General features: G+C 36.8%; 3 protein-coding genes across 4 annotated transcripts; 2 read left to right on the top strand and 1 right to left on the bottom strand.

Moving 5' to 3' along the window:
• Window positions 1-1,116: 1,116 nt before the first annotated feature.
• LOC112203832 lies at window positions 1,117-6,144 on the bottom strand. Its single transcript, XM_024344743.1, has 4 exons — window positions 6,023-6,144; window positions 5,334-5,427; window positions 4,910-5,102; window positions 1,117-1,946 (listed from the first exon to the last, which is right to left on the bottom strand). The coding sequence occupies exons 1-4, from the start codon at window positions 6,142-6,144 to the stop codon at window positions 1,117-1,119; spliced, it is 1,239 nt and encodes a 412-aa protein (XP_024200511.1).
• A 4,127-nt stretch (window positions 6,145-10,271) lies between these two features.
• Window positions 10,272-16,506, top strand: LOC112201698. The gene is made up of 9 exons (XM_024342611.2): window positions 10,272-10,492; window positions 10,592-10,770; window positions 12,679-12,777; window positions 12,957-13,013; window positions 15,018-15,098; window positions 15,343-15,377; window positions 15,536-15,625; window positions 15,715-15,874; window positions 15,996-16,506. The coding sequence occupies exons 1-9, from the start codon at window positions 10,375-10,377 to the stop codon at window positions 16,098-16,100; spliced, it is 924 nt and encodes a 307-aa protein (XP_024198379.1). The 5' UTR covers window positions 10,272-10,374; the 3' UTR covers window positions 16,101-16,506.
• A 666-nt stretch (window positions 16,507-17,172) lies between these two features.
• Window positions 17,173-20,652, top strand: LOC112202128 (ribosomal RNA processing protein 36 homolog). 2 transcript variants are annotated; one of them, XM_040519646.1, is made up of 9 exons: window positions 17,173-17,394; window positions 17,495-17,631; window positions 17,716-17,782; window positions 18,935-18,987; window positions 19,169-19,223; window positions 19,294-19,389; window positions 19,521-19,638; window positions 20,207-20,253; window positions 20,358-20,652. In XM_040519646.1, the coding sequence occupies exons 1-9, from the start codon at window positions 17,308-17,310 to the stop codon at window positions 20,457-20,459; spliced, it is 762 nt and encodes a 253-aa protein (XP_040375580.1). In that variant the 5' UTR covers window positions 17,173-17,307; the 3' UTR covers window positions 20,460-20,652. The 2 variants fall into 2 exon arrangements, with proteins under 2 accessions (XP_040375580.1, XP_024198813.1); XM_024343045.2 differs by having other exon boundaries at window positions 17,175-17,394; window positions 19,315-19,389.
• The last annotated feature ends 315 nt before the right edge of the window (window positions 20,653-20,967 follow it).

Here is a 20,967-nt window from a genome sequence, read left to right as displayed (position 1 = left end):
AACTAACTATCTTAACACCGTGAAAAGGGATCATTGAGCTCTAATTTTCTTACCGCTGGTGTAGGAGTAGCCATGACGACCAGCGCAGTGTCTTCAACCTTGCATGCTTCCCCTTTGTGATACACACAATGGCATATGGTGCATTTGCCCACTAGATTCTCAAAGAAGAAGTGAACCTCTTGCTCTATCCCTTTTCCAAATTTTAGGGTTTTTTGCATGAAGAAGGGTTTCGAAATTGCAAGAGAAACCCTAACCCTAATTTCACGAGTCGCATCAAATAGCTTTTGATCCAGATGAAGAAATTTACCCGCAACAGAGGCAACGTTGGCAGTAGTGTTTCTCTGTCCATATGCTGGCGACATGTCGGTGATGCGAACCCAAAAGAAAAGATCCTCCATCTCTACAGATTGCAGAGACGCCACTCCATCATATGGCTAAATAACAACCAAAGCACGATTGAAACTCCATGGTCCACCCATCAATACCTTATTTCTATCTCCCCGAAGATCAAAGGAGAAAAGAAATTGGTCCGGAGCTTTCTGCTGAACGCTGAAACCTTTGTTTAGCACCCAAATTCGACGAAAATGCGTCCGCAGATCAGCTACATTCATTAGCTTTGGAGTCAGAGGCCTTGCCAGAAGGTATGAGTGGGCATTGCGCTGCACCACCCCCCCCCCCCCCCCCCCCCCCCCCCAAAAAAAAAATTATCCATGGAGGAGATGTCGACAACCTCATTGGTAGCGATGGCCAGTGCAGTAGCAAAGCTTTTGATGACCGAATCAATACTCGACATAAAGAGATCTGGATATGGTGATGCAGGGATTGCAAAATTGGTGAAGAAACGTCGACAATGGAGGTCGGCGTTTGTTTAGGGTTTAGTGCGGCAAAATTGGCAAAATTGGCGTTTGCTTAGGGTTTAGGGTTACGTATTTAAAGAAACAGGACAACAACTACTGGCTTTCAGCAGTCCTAAACTTATTCTAGAGTTGGCAATCGAAAGTATGTATCTGTGCTATTCTAACTTGAGATGAATGAAATTGAATACTTTGACTAAATAATATATCACTGGATATTTGGCTCCATTTTTTTTTTTTTTTTTTTTGAGAAGAAAATGAACTACAACATGAAACCCCTTGGACACCCAAGGCTAGCAGAATCTAGAAGCAACGCTGTCGAGGCCACAGTCGGAATGGAATTGATCCAAATCTTGGGATTGGAAAGATCATGACCCATTGAGGTGATAAGATCTGCAACGAAATTGGCCTCACGAAACACATGAGAGAATGAAGCAGCCTCAAATTTCGCAACAAGGCAGGTAATGTCGGCGATCAAGGATCTGATTCTCCAAGGAGTGGCACAAACTTTATTAATGCAGTTGATAATAAGAAGCGAGTCACCTTCCACCTGAATTTTTGTGATGTTATGACGAAGCGCCTGGAGAAGGCCATCTTTGAGAGCAGAACCTTCCGCAATCGGAACTGACGTGACACCAAGCTTACGGGTACCCGCCAGGATAGGCCTACCATTAGAGTCCCTGATAATGAATCCCGCAGCAGCCCTGTCGTGAGCTTTAACGGAACCATCAAAGTTGAGTTTAAAGAAACTAACAAGAGGAGGCTTCCACATAATAGGAATGGCTGAAGAAGCCGTATTTGAAGCAGGCTGATTGTTTCTTCTGTAGTTGTAGCCAACTGAGGTAGCTGAAAGAGTGATGCTATTTAGGGAAGCAAGAGAATTGTTGAAAATGAAGTTGTTCCTTGCCCCCCAAATTTGCCAGCACAACAAAATACAATCCTCAATAGTGGTACAGGACTCTTTATCGAACAAATGTAAAATCCAGTCCAAGAGATTGGAAAATCTTGAAGGAGAGAGTAACTTGGGCACCAAACTCCAGATTTGACTAGCAAAAGAACAGGAATGGAAAAGATGGTTGCAGTCTTCCAAACCTGTTCCACACAAAGCACAAGAAGATACCATAGCATGATTATAACGAGCAATGTAAGCTCTGGTTTTCAGTCTTCCCCTAAAAAACAACCAAGCAAAATTTTTAACTTAGGTAGGAAGGTTAAGCTTCCACATTTTGTTCAGAATAGAAGTCTGACTATGAGAATTAGAATTGCATTGGAGCCAAGTAGCAGATTTAATGGAGAAAGATCCATTTGTTGCAGGACCCCAAACAAAATGGTCTTTCAACTCCGAAACCGGAATAGGAATGCCAACAATATGGTCAATAATATGCTTGTCACGCCCCCAAATCCAAGGCCAATATTGTACTGAAATATGGCTCGTGAATTTGTGACGTGAGTCAAAACAAATAAAATTTTCTTCTTGAATAAATCAACAGGAAGTAAAAGAAATTATATACATGTTTGAATAGTACTTTTATTAGAAAACAAATATCGGTAATATATTTACAAAACCAAAGTTAAGCAAAATTCGAATCAGTACAGGTATTCACTAGAAATAGTAGTAGAAAAATATTATTTTATCTAGTAGGTTCATCCCGTTTCCCCAAGTATCTACTCAATACCTGAAAACAAGAAGGTGTAGCATCATGAGCAACACAAGCCCAGTAAGTACACAACTTACATTCTTATATTAATGTGTCTTATAAGAAATCAAAACTGAACAACCAATTAAAATATACCAAGAACCATTTATATGTTCATACGAATTCTTAAATATGTATATATATACACACAATACACACACACACACACACATATATATATATATAAATATATTCATTCGTGTGAATGGTTTATGAGACTGGTAATAAATCACTTAATCACATCTCCTTATTGAACCAACAAATATTGCAGCATTAATATGTGAAATAAACTTTAAGCAATACATGCTTGATTCTCTTTTCACTTAGCACCATAACATATTGATAATATATATATCACAGACAGATATTTGATCAAAATAAAATAATATAAGTACACTTCTCTTTTTAGTGAATTTTCGGATTAACTGGTAACAAATCACAAATCCACGTGTTAAGATCCGACGTACTATACCCAAAACACGGGAAAACCAGGTTGACTGGTAACAAATCATAAATCCACGTGCTAGGGTCCATAATACCAAAGCACGGGTATCCACATAACACCAAAACACATTTACCAGTAATTCACTTAAGCACGGGGTAGTAGATAACACCCGGCTTCACAATTGTACTTCTCAGACATAATCAAATTCACAAAATACAATCTTTATGAATTATAGATCGTAATATATGTATATGTACACACACATATATATAGATACATATACTTAGGAATAATCTCATATGAAAACATGTGTAACATAATTGTATAACACAAATAAGTAAATTCACTAGCAAACAACATAATTAAAAAGAAGCTTATACATAATTGAAATCAAGTAAAATAGGTAATAATAAAGCACAAGCATTAAATAAGTAACTATAAACAATTTAACAAAATTATATTATAGTTAGTATTTCAGTCTTTATGTCCAAATCCATTGAAGTTCATCAACCATGTTCATGTTTCTCCGATTAGAGTCATCAAACTTCAAGATGTGTTATGTTGTCCATCACAAGTCCGAATTAGTCAAATGAGTACACCGTTTCAAAGGGTTTTTCACAAGGAATCCAATAGAATGAGTCATGTAATCTAGTTCGAAGTGACATAGTCCAGAAATGGTGAAGAACCATAACAGTGCAGAAACCGATATTTTTGATACTGTCCTTTGATGTCTAAGTAATTACGTACTGTGTATTTTACCATTATTTCTCAAACTTTCCAGATCACAAGTAGAGGTCCTAAGCTTCAAATTGATATAAAGTTTGTAGAAAATGGATAAGAAATGAGGGAGATATGAATTTTTGAAGTTGTAATGGCTGTATGAGATTTCCAGCGAGTTTAAAAGTTGAAAACTTTGATTAGCCATCACTTCTTCATTTCTTAACCTTTTTTAGTGATTCAAAAGCCTAAATTGAAGAAATTTTGATGGGGAATTTAATACTGTAATTATTTTTGACAAAACATATTTTGTTATATACGAAAATACTGGTTTGCAGCAAAGCAGATCCTTTTCCATCTTATCATTGATTATGTAGTTTGATAAATCTTAAAGACAAAAGAACATAAAAATGTATTCATGTACTTACTTAAGGAACTCAGAAGGTCTTGTGATCAAACTTTGGACTTCTTTCACAAAAAGGAAACTTCTTAAGGGAAATAGGATGAAGGATTTGTGTGAGGAACTTCTAGTTGAGTTTTCTCTTCAACTAAGGGAGTTTTTGATCAATTTTGCATTTGATCTTCAAGCTTGTAGGAAGTATGATCAGATCATATGCTTAAATAGGCTAGAATTAAGCATAAAATAAGTAAGTGACTAATTATTATAAGCTGAGTGACTAATTACTATTTAGGTTAAATGATTAAAATGATAAGATAAAATTAAAAAAAAGTAATAAAAGAAAGAAAGCATAAATCCACTTGCTAAATACACACACACACACACACACACACACACACACATATATATATATATATATATATGTGTATGTATGTACACACACACATCCATATGCACATTTACCCAATTAATAAGTAAAGAACTTTAGTGCTTTCTTAAGGTAAAAAAAAATTACAATAATTAGTACTAAAATGACATGCATCACAAAAATAACATAGATAATAATTTTGAGTTTGAAAACAAATATTGAGTGTACACAAGTAATACGAACTAACGTATTTTAGAAAGTTTACTAGAACTCTAATATAAAAAAATTACCTATATAACTTGTAAGTATAGCATGTGGTATCATCGGTTTCTAAACGGAAAAAAAAAATGCTTAGAAGATACTTGGATTATTTCTAAGTTTAAGGTATCTTAGAGTGCTCTACAGTGATACTAAGTTTCGGGTTATTACAATGCTGATCCAAAATCGAAGCCAATTTTTGAACATTCCAGTTCCCAAAAGTGATATAGTCACTAACAGATTCATATAAATCAACAGCAGCCTTAGTAGCATTATCCAAAAGATTAAATAAAGGAAAGTCAAAAACCCAGTTAAAGGTCCAAAACTTAACATCCTTACCAGAACCAATTATCCATCTCATTCCCTGGAGGATAAGGTCACGAGAATCAAGAATGCCCTTCCAGGCCATCGAATGATTAGCTTCTTTCTTAAGATAAAAAAAAGAATGCTTTCTTAAATATTTATTCCTCACCAACTGAACCCACCAGTTATCTTCATCAGTTAAGAGCTTCCAACCAAGTTTAGCTAAAGCTGCATTATTAAAAAAAGCAGAGGGCCTAACACTGAGACCACCCTGATTCTTGGGTAAACAAACCTGATTCCAAGCAACAGGGGGGCTGCTCGAGTCATTTCCCCAAAAAAAGTTCCTCATTTCTCTGTCAATGGATTTAGTCACCTTGGTAGGACACCTGAAACAACACATAATATGGTTAGGTATACTGGATAAATTTGATTTAATCAAAATAAGTTTTCCAGCTCTAGACAAAGTGTTGTTTTCCAGCCACTAAGCTTCTTGGAAATTCTAATAAGAAGCTCTTTAGCATTCATTGGGTCCTTCCAAAAAACTATATTTTGAATTCCTAAGTATCTGCCAATAGAACAACTATGGTTTATCCCAAGAATAGCAGAAATATTCACTTTGACATTGGAAGGGGTTTTAGTAGAAAAATAAATAGAGGATTTATCAAAATTAATCTTTTGGCTTGACATATTAGCAAAATTGCGAAGGATAGCCGCTATATTCCTAGCTGCCGTAGGAGAAACCCTGCCAAAAATTAAACAATCGTCAGCAAACATAAGATTTGAAACTCTGATCGCTTTAGGGGAAGATAACAGGCCAACATGATTTTTAGAACGAATAGCAGACTGATTCAAATGTCTAATCAAAGGTTCCATACATAAAATGAACAAGTAGGGGGATAAAGGATCCCCTTGACGAACTCCCCTAGAAGGGGAAAATTACCTTCCTGATTGCCATTAATTAAAAGAGAAAAGGAAACTGACGATGTGCATTCCATGATTAGGGAAATCCAACGAGGGCTAAAACCAAATTTGGACAGAACTTTTTGGACGTAATTCCAGTCCAGATAGTCATATGCTTTTTCAAGATCCAGCTTTAAGGCCATAGCACCTTGTCTAGTCCTAGACTTATTAAAACTGAAAAAGAGTTCATGAGCTATAAGGATGTTGTCAACAATTGATCTCCCAGGAGCAAAAGCACCCTGGTTTTGAGAGATACATTTTTTCAAAAGAGGTTTAATTCTAGAGACAAGGATTTTCGAAATAACCTTATAGGCTACATTGCAAAGACTGATAGGTCTAAAATGAGAAACAAGTTCAGGAAAAATCTACTTTAGGGATTAAAGCTATATTAGTATGATTAAAATACCTTAAGGAAGAAACATTGGTAAAAAAATCGAAAACTAAATTTGAGAGACTTCCCTTTATGACTTCCCAATGTTTCTGAAAAAATAAAGCATTTAAAGCATCAGGTCCATGAGCTTTTAGGCCACCAATTGAGTGAACAGCACAATGAATCTCATCAATAGTAACCGGTTGAAGTAATAGATTGTTATCAGCCTCAGAAATTACAAGGTCTATAATGTCAATAAAATCTAACAACGCGTTTCCATCAGGAAGTCCACGGCTCCTGAACCTATTCATAAAGTCCTGCAAAAAATAGTCCCTGATGTCAGCTTGATCAAACAACCAAAAGCCAATATCATTTTTTATTTTACTAATTCTCTTTTTTTTTTCTTTCTAATCGTAGCTTGAGTCTGAAAAAATCTAGTGTTTTTATCCCCAAGAGCAAGCCAATTAGCCTTTGCCCGTTGAGCCCAAAAAAGCTCCTCCTTTCTTTGGATCTCAAGGATGTTCTCTGACAGTTCCAAAACTTTGTCATGTAGGAACAAAGACTGGGGAAACATCATAAGCTGATTTTGATAGAAAAGAAGATCCTTTTGAAGGGTATTGAGTTTAGCAAAAATATTGCCAAAAACCTCTCTTTTCCAGAAAGAAAGGTGGTGAGCAAAAGCTCCAGAAATAGTCAAAAAGTTTTTTTGAGGGTTAGCGTCATGGATTTGGGTCCAAAAATTTCTAACAATATGAAAAAAATCAGGATGATTCATCCAAATGGCTTCCAGCTTGAAAGAAGATTTTTGAATTCTTCTTGAAGGCAAAGTAGTTAACAAAATGGGGCTGTGATCAGACCCAACAATAGGTAAATTCTCAACAGTGGAATTAGGGAACAAATTCAACCAAAAAGAGTTAGCAACAACTCTGTCCAATCTCTCAAAAATCACCATGTGGTCCTTATGCTTATTAGTCCAAGTAAAAGGAATTCCTTCCACAGGGATAGTAGTCATATGAATGTCATTCAAGAAAGTAATAAAATTCTGCATATACAAGTTAACAGGGGATCAGCCCCCAATTTTTTCAGCCGGGGAGACAATGTTGTTTAAATCACCAATCAAATTCCATGGAGTATTATCATCAATATTCAAGTTCTTTATTTCATTCCAGAGACTTGCTTGTAGGGGCTTATGAGGATAAGCATACAAGAAAGTAGTAATCCAAGAAATATCAGAAATAGGGTCAGTGATTTTGCAGTGTAAAAATCTGGGGTGAGAATGGATAACATTTAAATGAACAGTAGCAGTATTCCAAAGTAAAAGAAGACCTCCAGATTGCCCAGCAGAAGGAACAAAAGCATAGTCCGAAAAATAACCAGAAAGAAAAGAAAAGATTTTACTAGCCTGATTACTATCAGGCATCCTAGTATCTAGGATAAACAAAACATCTAACCGCAAGCCAACAACAAGGTGTTGAACTTGGGTTAGAAAACCTGACCAGGAACTATCTTGGCTATTCCAGCTTAGCAATCTCATTAACAACTTTTTCAGTAGGAGTCATAGAACCTAGGCTCTTACTGTCACTCATTTCCATCATTTCTACCAATTGCCTACTTCTTTTCTTAGGGCTAGGAAACAAAGAAGTACTAGGGCCAGGAACATCAGTAATGGGATTCATAGTTGAATCCTTAACAACTAACACGGCTTCAATCTCTCCCTGCTTAGGTACTTCCTCAGCATCCAAGTATTGATCCACCTCCTGCAATGAATCAGAGATCACAATTATTTCCTTCTTTTTTGTCGGGATAGCAAGGCGTCCATCACTCCTAGCAGCTACATCCTTAAAAGAACGACCTGGGATAACAAGAGCATTGTTTCGGATGCTGAAACTTGCCAACTTATGGGGAAGTGAACCCATCTTTGAGAACCTAGCATCCTTTCCCTTTCCTTTTCTGGAAACAATTTTCCAAGAGCCATCATCTTGATTCTCAGAGGGGATATCAGAAGGCATGGGGAATTGGTTTGACACTAGAGACTGAGGGAAAATAATAGAGATATCATCAGCTAGGAGAGGTTTAATGTACTCATTATCTGCCATTTCAGGAGGGTAAACAGCATGCTCCTTATCGAACCGCTCCACCATGAAGAAGTTGTCATTCACCACCCTGTTCGGACAAGAATGTAATCTGGTACGATGTTGTCCACACCGAAAGCACACTTCGAATATCACCTCATACGACACTAGCATTGTAGAGGGAGGTTCATTCCCATTATTTACTAGGACAATCCTCTTCAGAGGATATCGCAGATCTAGCTCAACAAGAATCCTAGCGAACATGGTCTTCTTACCGTTGATGGTATTGTCATCTGCCATCACAAATTGACCAAGATGCCTGACTAGGAATTTGAGAGATTCAGTATTCCAATGATGCCTTGGCAGATTAGGAAGGCGCGTCTAGACTATGATCTTGTCAATGCGAGCTAGGGTAGGATCAAAAGTTGGAGTCCATCTTTGGAGGCGAAATAGCCAACTACGGATGAACCAAGGCCTCCTAAAAAGAATGAACTCAACATCCTCCTCAGTAGAGAACTCAAAGCTAAACCAATTATTGACTAACCGGTTCATGGTAATTGAACCTTGCAGATTAGTCCAGAGTTCAGAACACCTATCAAAAATAGTCTCTGGAGAAAGTTGTTTCCCAAAAATTTTACCAACCAAGCAAAACTTAGAGAAATGAGAGAAGACACCCTCTGGGGGGGGGGGGGGGCAAATCTATCTGGGCAGCAAAACGATCAACATCAAAGGACTCATCCCCAATGTTAACCTGGATAGGATCGAAATCAGTGTTTCGGGGAAGGGGAGGGTATGTCCTATTTTGGGGAAGTCTTCTAGGGCTGGAAACATGAGCTTGGGAATTGGGATTGTAAGCCATGGTGCTTGAAGTAGAGATTGTTGAGAGAAAATAAGTTGTGTGAGTGAAGTCCTCAAAAGATCTAGTATAAATACTAGTCGAAGTGCTTGGGGCATACATAAAGTCATCAACAATACAATCACGCAAGATAATCTTAGGGTTCTTGGTTCCCCAGCTATAGCCCTGAGAAAAGAAATCATGAAGCAAAACATCTTGGAGATATAAATCTATCACCAAATCACGCAAAAGAAAATTGCTCCAGAAGTTGGAATGAAACGAGCATGCAACAGATAAACCAATAACAATGCAAGTATAATCAATAGACGCCCAACTGGGAAAAACAAGGAAGGCATTCAAAGGTTAAAGAGATCTCCCTATAAATCTATTATCTTGAAAATTGGAGAGGCTAGAACCCACAGGGCAGAGTGAATCGCACGATTAAGAACGTGGTGAGAAAGCAAAGTAATCAAACGGCTGTGCGGCAACCAAGAAGATAGCTTTATCTTGGGAATGATCAACTTCTCAGAACAGGGGATTGTTGGGGCAAAATGATGGAAATCGCCGAAAAGATCAGTTCCCAAATCACGAACACCAACATGGGGAGTCATCGAACGGAAGCTGAAAGATAGGAGACACGTATCGGTCAGAGGTTTGTCAAAACCTGGCCAATTTGCTCTCCAAACACTCACCCAAGCAACCCAGAGGATAAGGACAGAGCATCGAAGAAGAAATTGCAGAAACCCTAACCCCCAAATTAGGAAGGCGCGTGAGGCGCGTTCCATTTTCATAGTTACAACTATTGGTAAAAAAATTGAAAAACTAAATTTGAGAGACTTCCCTTTATGACTTCCCAATGTTTCTGAAAAAATAAAGCAAAGGATTAAAAATAATTGTTAAAAATTAATAATTGTTAAAAACATCTTGGAGAGTGGAGACTTCCCTTTATGGCTCCATTTACTCATCTAGTAATTTAGCAATTTGAAACCAAATAAAATAGGCATATTCTCCGACGGATAACCCCTTCTCTCTCACTACCTTATATCAAAATCAGAAGCCTTACAGCTGCTGCTCATAGTTCATTCACCACTGAAATATGGAGACCCTTTTCAGGGTTGTGTGCTCCTCATTCCCAGCAACTCCTCCAACCCCTCATCGCTCACTTTCCACTAGAAACCCATCTGTCTCGGCCCTCAAAACAGGCCCATCTCCTGGTAAGACCCCTTGATTCCATAGATAAAACCTTCTCAAACGCTTCTTGTGTTTATTTTGTTTAACATTTTGCATTTCTGGGTTCTACTCCACTGTTCCAGTGAGTGAGCTTGCAGAAGAGGACGTGCTGCAGACGTTCTTCAAGGAAAGACAGTTGAATGGAGACTTCATATCAAGACTTTCTGACGTGTTTTGGCAGAGGGAGTTTACGAATTTTGTTGATGGTGATGGTGTTGGTGACATTGATAACACTACTACTCAACAACAAGCACAAGAGCAGGTAAATGACCTCTAGCTCTTTTTAGCTTTTTCGCAAACCTGAATTTTATTGATCAAGTTTTGATCAGTTTGTTTAGAGATGTGAATGTACATGATTTTTGGGATTAATGAGTCAATCTATGAACTTTTATAAGGTATCGAAATTTCTTGGAATGTGTATCTAATGTGTGGTTCTTGCTTGGTCAAATGTCATAAGCTGAATTGGAATATTGTCATTGTTTATTTACCTTGTATCAAGTTTATTCATATTGGATGCAGGCTTTTGCGTTGCATTGATCTTCAACCGCTCGGTTTGTGATTCAATTTTTTTTTCTTTTTCTTTTTTTTGGTATCTTTTACGCCAATTGATCATAATCTCAGAAGTTTCTAAATTGTAAGAATCCAAGTTGTTTTTTGTTTAATGGATTCAAGCTTATAGGAGGGAGTATGGTTTTGAATGTGGTCTCTTGTAAGGGTTATGTCTTGGTTGGAGTGGATTGTATGCCTTTTAACTTTAGTTTTCTGATTGTTCTGTCTTTTGTAAGGGTCATTGGTCTTCTATTGACCACTCTCCTCTGCAGAAGTAATTAGGTGAGACAGATCTTCTATACAAATGACCATGTGATATCTGGTCACGTGGTCTCTCCCTGTACCCGCTCTGGAAGATTTAGTTAACTCCCCATTTCTGTAATTTTGAAAACTAGTTAAAGTGATACAATGCATGATTAGTTTGACTACTATTTTAACAAAAGAACAGCAGAGGATATTTTAGGCTTTAGAGAGATCAGTTCTCATGCAAAGAAACCTTTGAAGCCACTGGAATTCCTGCACTTGTGCAACAACTCTTGAGCAACCATGATATTGTCAGCAATATTTTTTTCCAGGGACAAAGCTCCCTTGATTGGGCTGATGAATTTCCTGAAGTCTTAAATCTAGCCACCAACAATTCCAAATCACCTTGTATTAAGTCTCACATAAGCTGATGGGTCTAGAAAGGACATTCTCTCAGGGTTGCAGTTTTGGGTACCAAGTTTTTGATGGTGTAGTGCATTCTTCCAAATTGTTATCAACTCTAGAGTAAGCAGGTTTCAGTGCTTATGCTATAAATAGGTGGAAAACTGTCTGCACCTGGGGCTTTTGGACCTTTAATAAAGAACATTGCCTTTTTTACTTCACCATGACAATCTTCTCTTTGCATTCGCTGAAGCTCATTTGCGTCAATCAGAGGGAAACATAAAGGAATTTATAATCTTTAAGAGGAAAGATTTGAAAAGAACTCAACAGAAATTCTTTACATTCCTGTTGTAGGAAACCCCTTTTTATGATAGTATGAGTTATTTGTTTTGTTAAAATACATACGCATGCATTGTATTTCTTAATCTTTAAGAAGGTACAAGGGATGCATATTTTGGAGATCATTGTGTATATTGAAACTTTGAGAACATTCAGTCATTGCCTTTGAAGGAACTCAAAATTGATTATTGTATACGTATTTAATTTTTTTTGTTAATGAGCATTCGTAGATTTTAAATTCCTAACTAACTTTTTTACCTTCACACTGGTTCTTAGTTTCTTTAGTTGCAAAAAGAAAAGTTGACATGTGAATGCCTGAGGGAAAGTTAATGCATTCCAGATGTGTGAATGATTTGATCTTTGAGGCTAAAGCTTGTGACCCTGTGTTGTTGATTAAAATTGTCAAAAGTGATGAACATAATGAAGGTTAGGAGGGGCTTCAATTTGCTCCCTAAGTTCTAAAATACTTGATTGCAGTACCTTTGTCAGTTTTTTTTCAATGAAGCTTTCTGCATCGTCTGCTCAAATATAACTCATCTAATTGCCAAATACACTATTTGTTCGCTTCAGATTTTGATAGCTGAAAAAACAAATGTATTGACCTTTTATTCTATCTTTTCTGAATCAACATTGGTAGGCTGTGAATGACGCTGGTGGGTTTTTGAAACTGTCAGCAACCAATGAATGGGTGTTAGGTGATAGATCTGCACCGATTAATAAAAAAGCCATTGCTAAGGTATGCTTTAAATCATTTATCATTATAAGGTTTCTCTTATGCTTGCTTTGGACGCTGCCATTATAACAAAAAGAAAGAGAAAAGAAAGAAAACTTCAGTATTGATTCAGTAATGATACTTAAATTACGCCTTTGGGGGATACTGATAGATGTCTGTTGTTACTTAATATGTCTTAACAGGCCATGCAGAATGACAGTGAAAGAAGGAAGAAACTCAACCTTCTTCAATATGAAGCTGTATGATACTCTTTCTCAGTATGTTTCTCAGTTTATTTTTTATTTTTATTTTTTATTTTTTGTGAAAGTCAGGGGTTATGTGTATGTTTTTTCTTTATATATAATGGGAATATCCCTACAAAATGTCCATATTCCAAATGATCTATTTTTTAGGTTCCCCCAAGAATCACCCCTTTAGAAAATCTTAGGTTCATATCTCAAATGAATTTTACGATATTCTTCCATTTACCAAAATTGAATAGATGCTTTGAAGTCAAAACTACCTCAACTTTTAAAAAACAATTTCGGGCCAGGCTTCTTTTGGAAGGAAATTTACATTTCGGAATTTGGAGAACCACTGGAGAGAACTGAATGAACTGAATGAACTTCTGAATTCTAGTTTGTTCAGCTCATCTCCTTGAAAGCATGCCCCTTTTCTTTCCTCCAAATAATTTTTTTTTCCCACAATGGAAAAACCCACCAAACAGAAAACTTGATCAACCGGCTATGATGAGATACTTTACTGTTGGGTCTAGGAAGAACAACCCTGATTCATTAAGTCGGCCAATGCAAACTACAATTATTGAACTTTAGCCAGTTGATGATTTTGTACTGAACTATTATAGGATTATCTGGACAGGAGATTGTTGATTGCTATGTATAAGCAGGGTTTAATTTTATGTCTCGAATATTTATCTACAATTTACGTCATATATGCAGTTCATACTCTGTTCTGTAAATTACTGTCTCCTGGCAATTTCATTTGAGTGTTGACCAATTCGCTATAGAAACATAGAGTAGCCTTTTTACAGTTACTAAATTCAATAACAAACATCCAACCATTTATCCTGCAGTGACTGATCAAGTATTTATAATTTATATTCTGGTTGTTTCTAATGTGGGAAAGGGAAAGGGAACTGGATTTTGGTCATCCCTCATTAGAAACTACCAGAATATGAATTTACTTTATGCCATTGAACCACTCACGTAATAGTGAAACGTAGACATAAGTGTTTGAATCTAGTTCCCGTTTCATTGACTCCCTAAACAATTGTTGCCAAGGCAGAGCAATGGGACAATGAAACAGCTGATGATTCAACTTTCAGCTGTTTTTTTTCGTACATCACATACCAATGGGGTAAAAGATACCATGATGTTCTTCTCCCCTGAATTTATTGAAGTATTCAGCCTCCCATGAGCGGCAATACAAGATACTCGATATTAGGAGGCACTTTAGCCTTCCATATTGCAGGAGAGGGACCAAAAAAAAAAAGAGACGAGTGTCCAGTAAATCCTGTAAATAGAAAAATTATGTCTTATTACTTAACGCTACTGGTTTGAAAACCCTTGTATATATGTATGTTTATACCCCAACTAAAGCTTAGTGTTGGCTCTGACTAGCATTTCGACTGTTTTCAAATTAGTATTTGTTTTATTTCAACCTAATATACAGATATGTATAGATGGATAACAACTACTGTATACAACTCAAAGGTACTTTTTTCTAATTAAAAATTACAGATGTTTAGGATGATGGTAAATCACACTAAGGAATTCTATTAAAAGTAAATTTATGGAAGGATAACTCATCAATATCTTAGTTTATTTGAAGAAAAGTCAAGAAATTAAGATTTAACAAAGAGGAATCCGTGGTTATAGGTATTTGAGGTCTAGATAATGTTGGTCTCTCTACTTTTACTTTTAATACACAGATCGTTTAAGTATCCTTTCCTGTTGTTTTCCATAATAGATATATTTTATTGTTCTATTATCATTTGGTGAATATCTGTCTTCTATTGATAGGAGTCATATCTTTTTCTCCACACCTAGGTTTTAAGTTTATATAAAGAAAATAACAACACTGGTATCAGTCAATATGATTTACAATTAGCCAAATATAGATAGGGTTATTTTATCAACTGGATATCTTGGATAAGTGAAGGCTTCCATTTCTATTGATCATTGACTTTATTATGTGGTTCCAATTGATGTCTATTAAACTCTAGTCATTGTCCTTTCCTGCAGATACAGAGGGAACTAATGCTTTTGTCTATTGGTATTGGAACTGCTTGTACTGGGTATTGTTTAATAACACTGTCATTCCAGGTATACCTTTAGATAAAACAGACTAGCCCTAAATTTGATGTTGCAGATAATTCCGTGCTTTGAACAGAATCTCTTTTAAGTTTTAAATGTTGTGCCCCAAATAATTGTAAAATTCCCCAAGTTTCAGAACATGCTTCTAACAGCAGATACTTCCTTTCATTCACTTTAGTAACAAGTAGATATTGGTGAAAGAATGTAGTGTGTGTTTTTCTTATGGAGAACTAACACAGAGTCATCCATCCAGGGTGCCGTCAGTTATGCGACAGGAGTTCTTTTCAGGTTTATTGATACAACTTAATTTGTCAATGTTAATTTTTTTCAAAACAGTTTTTGCACGTTTATCAAGTCTACAATGATTTGCCAATTTTTCACTTCATTGGTACTGATCCTTCTATTTGTGATTACCTCGAATGTTAACTATCTAATTGCCAGTGCAGTTGCTTGTACCTTAAACTCTTGTACCAGCATGTAGACAATATATCCCGAGAAGCAGTCCCTCAGATTTTCCGGCAGAAGAAGTCTAAGAAGTACAAAAACCTTCTTTGTATTGTTCCTTGGTCTTATTTCTGTTAATGTTCATTGCAATTGTCAAGCTAAGAGTTTTCCTCTGATGCAGAATTGGAATAAGAAGTCAGGACCTGGAGGATTTTCTAGAGAAATTGATAAAGGGCTGTGGTATGGCTCTTTCATCTCCAAGGCTTGTGTTACCAGCAGCAATATATGGATTGTGGATCCTGTCTCATCAACATGTTTCCAGTGATCTCTTTGATTTTCAGGTAAATATCGAAACTATTTTGTAGAAAGGGAGGAACTTGACTATTCGTAGGAACATGTTTGAGTTCAAACCTGGTAAAATTATTGTTTCTTGTTGTTTACACAACTGCTTCTTCCTCGCAGCTTGTGCCAGCTATGGTCGGGTTGTTTGTTTATAAAGCTGCTGCTCTTGTTCAAGTCTATAGAGATAATGAAAACCTGCAATTGATTTTTCCTGATGACCTTTAGGACTCCTTGAGTATTTTTGGTATCTAGTAGGAGTGTACAGTACCACCTTCTGGTTGATATTTTACAAGAGTTGGATGTGCCACGGAACATTTCCTCAGGCAGTTATAGAATCAGCGTCCCTTCTTGAGAATGCTAGTATTGCCTGTATGTAGTCTGAAAAGTAAAGCATCTTAAAGATATTCTGAAGACTCTAAGCGAAGCAACATGGTTTGAGCTCCCTTGATTGATTGGTTCGAGTCCATTTTTGTAATTACACCAAGGCATGTGCCTAAATATGTTACTCATTTACAGTTAGACACCGGACCCTCTCTCTCTCTCTTCTCTTTGGTGGTCTTCATCTTTTGGTGAACTTCATTCGAATGTTATATAAAAGTGATGAATTGAGGAGCACGCGATTACTAATGCTTATGTGGTCTAGTAGTTAAGGTATTTTTGACGCTGAAGGATGGAAAAGGCTATCTAAGCTAGGTTGTTGCAGACCCTGGTATATGTCACACAACAAACAAAGTTTGCTCGTACCAAGTAATGTCCTAATCAGGATAAAATTTTCAGCAAAATCATCAACCCATCATATTCTAATATAGTAGATATGTCTTGTGCATTAAAAACGTATGATTAATGATGAATGATAATGGGGTCTCATTATGTCGATGTGAACCGAGTGCTATTCGATATACTATGCTATTAGTCGAGCTTTTCTACTCGTTTTATTTTTTCGTTACTCAAGACACTACAAGCTGACCCGACCCAAACAAAATTACCCGGCCATGGTCCAATTGACCCGACCTGACTCATACATGGTTTGATACACAAAATGTTACACAACTCACAAGACAATGAAGCATGCTCGTATCAGGTACATGGAGAGAAAACATAGATATGTCGCCCTAGTCAAGAGAAATCTTTCAGCGAGATGGTCAAACCATTTTGCTCTAACAATGTACATTTTTTGGTTACTTAAGAGTTAAGACACTACTAACTGACCCGACCCAACCAAAAAATTGACCCGCCAGGGCCCAATTGAGCCGACCCGACTCAACATGCCGGTTAAGTTTATAACCTACACCGCCTCTTTCTAGAGCAGAAGCATTCGCTTTGTCCCGGGTTCAGCGAAGAATCCAATCCTACAGAATTTGCAAATTCTCAATTTCGACAGTACGTGTTTCTTCAAATCAGTCTCATTTTCAAGAGCTCAGAAAATTTTTAAATGGAGCAAGCTCGCAGCACAATCGGAAAACCAGTGAAGACGAAGTTCGAAGACCCCGAATCATCAGCTTCCTCTTCTTCCGAAGATGTAAGTAAATTAGTACTGATAATCATCATCATCACCTTCCTCATAGTTTCTATGAAGGCTTGGTTTTTTGAAGTTTGAATTTCTTTTGGATTTGTAATAGGAAGAGGAGGAGGAGATAGAGGAGGAGCTTGCGGATGTGACATTCGGGGATTTGCAGAGGGCGCGCTCCAATGGGTCGCATGTAGTGTTGCCGAAGCCCAAAGAAGAGAAGAAGGGTGGCCGAGCAAACAAGAACCGGTATTTGGATTGCTTTACATAAATTTTTTTTTTTTTTGTAATGTGCTTGAAGTATTGATTGTGTGTGTTTGCGTGTGTTTGGAGGCCAATGGAGGTTAGCTGCAAGAAGCCTGTCAGTAGATTTAGAGAGGTCATTCAAGCTCCGAAAAAGGTCAGCTTTTGATGCTTGCAAGAATCAGCTTTCTTCTGCTTTGCAATTTGTATGAGTGTTAATTAGGATTCCGCATTGTTTGTTGGACTAAACTTTTGGGGTTCCAAATATTTAAGAGAGTAGGTAGTATAAATATTAAACGATGAAAAACGCGTTGCAATATATAAATGCTGCTGGTTGCTTGATTATCTCATTTTGGGGCTACAATGCAGGTCCATTGCTCTGAGTGGTCTAATTTTTACATGCGTAATTTAGAATTATCCTGTTAGTGTGTTTGAAAACAAAAGCTACTTTATTGATCCGCGTAGAATGATACAGTAAATGTTTATAAGAAGTTCATAGCAGGGGAAAGCTACAGAACAAACCAGAAAGCTAACAAGGCTATGGCCTACTAGGCTACAAACAAACTGCCAAATCAGTTCTGAGATCCTAAGACTACAGCTGCCTTCCAATATAGCAGACTGGAAGGAAGAGTGTAGTCCTTGAAAGCCACCAAATCATATGTCCATAGAGCTGACCAAAACCTTACTCTATCCAAATCATATGTCCATAATTCCTTTTATTTCTAGCCATAGCTAACATGATCCATTTAAGACTTATCATGCAAAATATCAGCCAAATCGGAAAGCATATGATAATTTGATTATGTCATGATTTTGCAGTGTTTATTGGAAACAGTCTGATCTATTTCTTTGCTCATAGATAGACTACTAAATAGTAACTCTGTAAGGATAACCCTTGAATGGGGAATCTTGCAAATATGTGGTTTGGATCATTGAATTACGGTGAGAAGTAGGATTGCATGCTATCACTTTCATATTGAAATTAGGAAACATTTTGCTCGGCTTTTTAACTCATGATTACTCTATTATATAAGAAGGAAACAGATTGAAATAAAGTAGGAGATGGAGAACATGGTTTACCTTTTTGGTTCCTATTACTGTAAATGGAATGTTGAGGATCTTCTCCTAAAATATTAATCAGCCAATAGCATTTAGAGACTGGCAGTGTGAAGCTTTGCCTTTATAGTTCATATTGTCCTCAGCCTGTCCCTCCATTGCCAATCGGTTTTGGGTTAGAACCTCTAAATAAAGCTTGTTAAATTAATGCTCGGTAGCTACTTTGGTTGAAATTCTTTATTGTTATGTTCAGGTGGTACGTGATCCGCGTTTTGAATCTTTATGTGGAACTCTGAATGTTGATGGGTAGGCTTTCTCTTTCAAGTTTCAATCTCAATCTCGCTCAATTCATCTATTTTGGTGGTTGGAAAATTACATCCAGATTTTATAGTTGTCTGATATTGCATTGGCAATGTTGTTTATATGAACAGTTTTTTCTTTTTATCATAACAAAAAGAAAGAGCAATAACATGCAATTTTTCTCCAGGTTTAGGAAGAGATATGATTTTTTGTTTTCAAACGAGCTTCCTGCTGAAAAGCAGGTAAATTTCTTAAAATGTCGTCTGTAATTTCTTTTATGTGTTTTTTTTCCTTTTGCTTTTTCCCTATTAGAGTTCGTTTTGGATATCACAGGATCTAAAGAAACAATTGAAAAAATCGAAGGATCCAGAAGTCATTGAAGATCTAAAGCAGCGCATATCTTGGATTGTAAGTGGTTTTATTTTTTAAGACAAGTGACATCAAAACCTCATTTATCTCACCATGCTGACATTCCTTTTTACATTTTCATTTTAGAAATATTGGCTCATTCAACTTTCTTCACTCTTATGTCTTTTCAGGATAAACAGCTAAAATCTGATTCATCTAAGCGCACTGAAGCTGAAATTCTAGCTGAGCACAAGAAAAAAGAGAGAGAAAAAGCAAAGCAAGGAAAACAACCGTTCTTTATCAAGAAATGTATTGTCCTCTCTCTCTCTCTCTCTCATACTTTTGGTCAAAGGTCAATACTTGACAGATGCATGAAAAGCAAAATGTTTCAGAGTTCTCAATTTTAGAATCACTATATGAGGAGCTGTACACCCTTAACAAAATAACTCCAACCTAATCATTTGGAGTCCAGTGCTTGACAACCTTAAGTGGTGCCTCAGACCGCAGCTATATCTAATTTTGTATGTCTGAATCAAAGAGTAGAAACTATGAATCTGGACTTTGTTATTGCAAGTCTTTTTTTGTTTTTTGTTTTTTGGCAAGTGATGCTATTCAAGAACACATTCTGGTCCCAATATTTTTGAAGTGCAATGCACGACAGTGCATTGGAACCGATGCAAAAGATTCATTGTAATGTTAGCTGGGTGGTGCTATTTGTTGTTTCTAATTTTCTAGTCAGGAACCAGTTATGTGACAGTGTTTCCTTACAACTATCAAGTTGCATGAATGTGAAACGTACTATAGTATATGCTCTCAGCATGTATGCTGGCTCATAAGATGAAGTGCTTACTGATGATTCATTTTTTCTTGATTGCAGCTGAGATCCGAAAGAAACGACTTGTTGAAAAGTACAAAAATCTCAAGGTACCTACTTTTTTTTTAATATGTCCAAAATATCCCGTTGGGAGTACTGCTTTGGTCCTTATGGTTTTGGAAACTAATATAATCCTAATATTTTATGTGATCAGGGATCTGGCAAGCTTGAAGCCTTCTTGGAGCAAAGGCGAAAGAAGAATGCTACAAAGGACCACAGATACATGCCGTACCGTAGACCTGACAACATTGAGTAGCAAACTTAATGGTCTCACTTGGTTGCATTGAAGAAGCATAACTTTAATCCCATCTTAGGATTTCTAGGTATTGATGGGGTGTTTCCTTGAGCTGTAATTTGGTTAAAATTTTTGTTGAATACGAAAAAAAAAATAGCTGTTAGGAGACTTTGATGGTGGTGATAGTGTGATTATTCAGTCAATTTTATTTTTACCTCAGAGTGTGTGGACAGTGGATAGATAGACTGCCTGCTAAAGTGAATGTTCTTAAGTACTACAAAAGAATTAACTAGTAAGAAGTCCAATTATAAGAAAATTATGGGTGTGATATCTTCAATCCTAGTGCTTATTGATCACCTTCCGCTGATTTGAAAGTGAAATAGCTTTGAAGCTTGTGCAGAAAACCATTTGTATTTCCGGTCGTATTTCCGTTCATACAGTGGGACTCATAGGAAACAACATCAGGCTTCTATTGCTATTTGGAAGATTTCTTTCCTCTCTTGATTGGGTGCTGGTTGTTGGCTAATTG

The sequence above is a fragment of the Rosa chinensis genome, chromosome 5 (assembly GCF_002994745.2).
Source record: "Rosa chinensis cultivar Old Blush chromosome 5, RchiOBHm-V2, whole genome shotgun sequence".
NCBI lineage: Eukaryota > Viridiplantae > Streptophyta > Magnoliopsida > Rosales > Rosaceae > Rosa > Rosa chinensis.
The sequence above is the reverse complement of the archived record's forward strand: the minus strand, read 5'-3'. Positions and strand labels throughout refer to the sequence as shown.

Coding starts and splice junctions, on each gene's coding strand:
- LOC112203832 (XM_024344743.1), bottom strand. CDS start 6,144: ATGGCCTTAAAGCTGGATCTTGAAAAAGCATATGACTATCTGGACTGG. Junction 5,428..6,022: donor CTAATCATGGAATGCACATC/GTCAGTTTCCTT, acceptor GTGTTGTTTCAG/GTGTCCTACCAAGGTGACTA. Junction 1,947..4,909: donor TTCGATTTTGGATCAGCATT/GTAATAACCCGA, acceptor TGTGTGGAACAG/GTTTGGAAGACTGCAACCAT.
- LOC112201698 (XM_024342611.2), top strand. CDS start 10,375: ATGGAGACCCTTTTCAGGGTTGTGTGCTCCTCATTCCCAGCAACTCCT. Junction 10,493..10,591: donor CAAAACAGGCCCATCTCCTG/GTAAGACCCCTT, acceptor CCACTGTTCCAG/TGAGTGAGCTTGCAGAAGAG. Junction 15,099..15,342: donor TAATAACACTGTCATTCCAG/GTATACCTTTAG, acceptor TCATCCATCCAG/GGTGCCGTCAGTTATGCGAC.
- LOC112202128 (XM_040519646.1), top strand. CDS start 17,308: ATGGAGCAAGCTCGCAGCACAATCGGAAAACCAGTGAAGACGAAGTTC. Junction 19,224..19,293: donor AGCTTCCTGCTGAAAAGCAG/GTAAATTTCTTA, acceptor TTTCCCTATTAG/AGTTCGTTTTGGATATCACA. Junction 20,254..20,357: donor AAAAGTACAAAAATCTCAAG/GTACCTACTTTT, acceptor TTATGTGATCAG/GGATCTGGCAAGCTTGAAGC.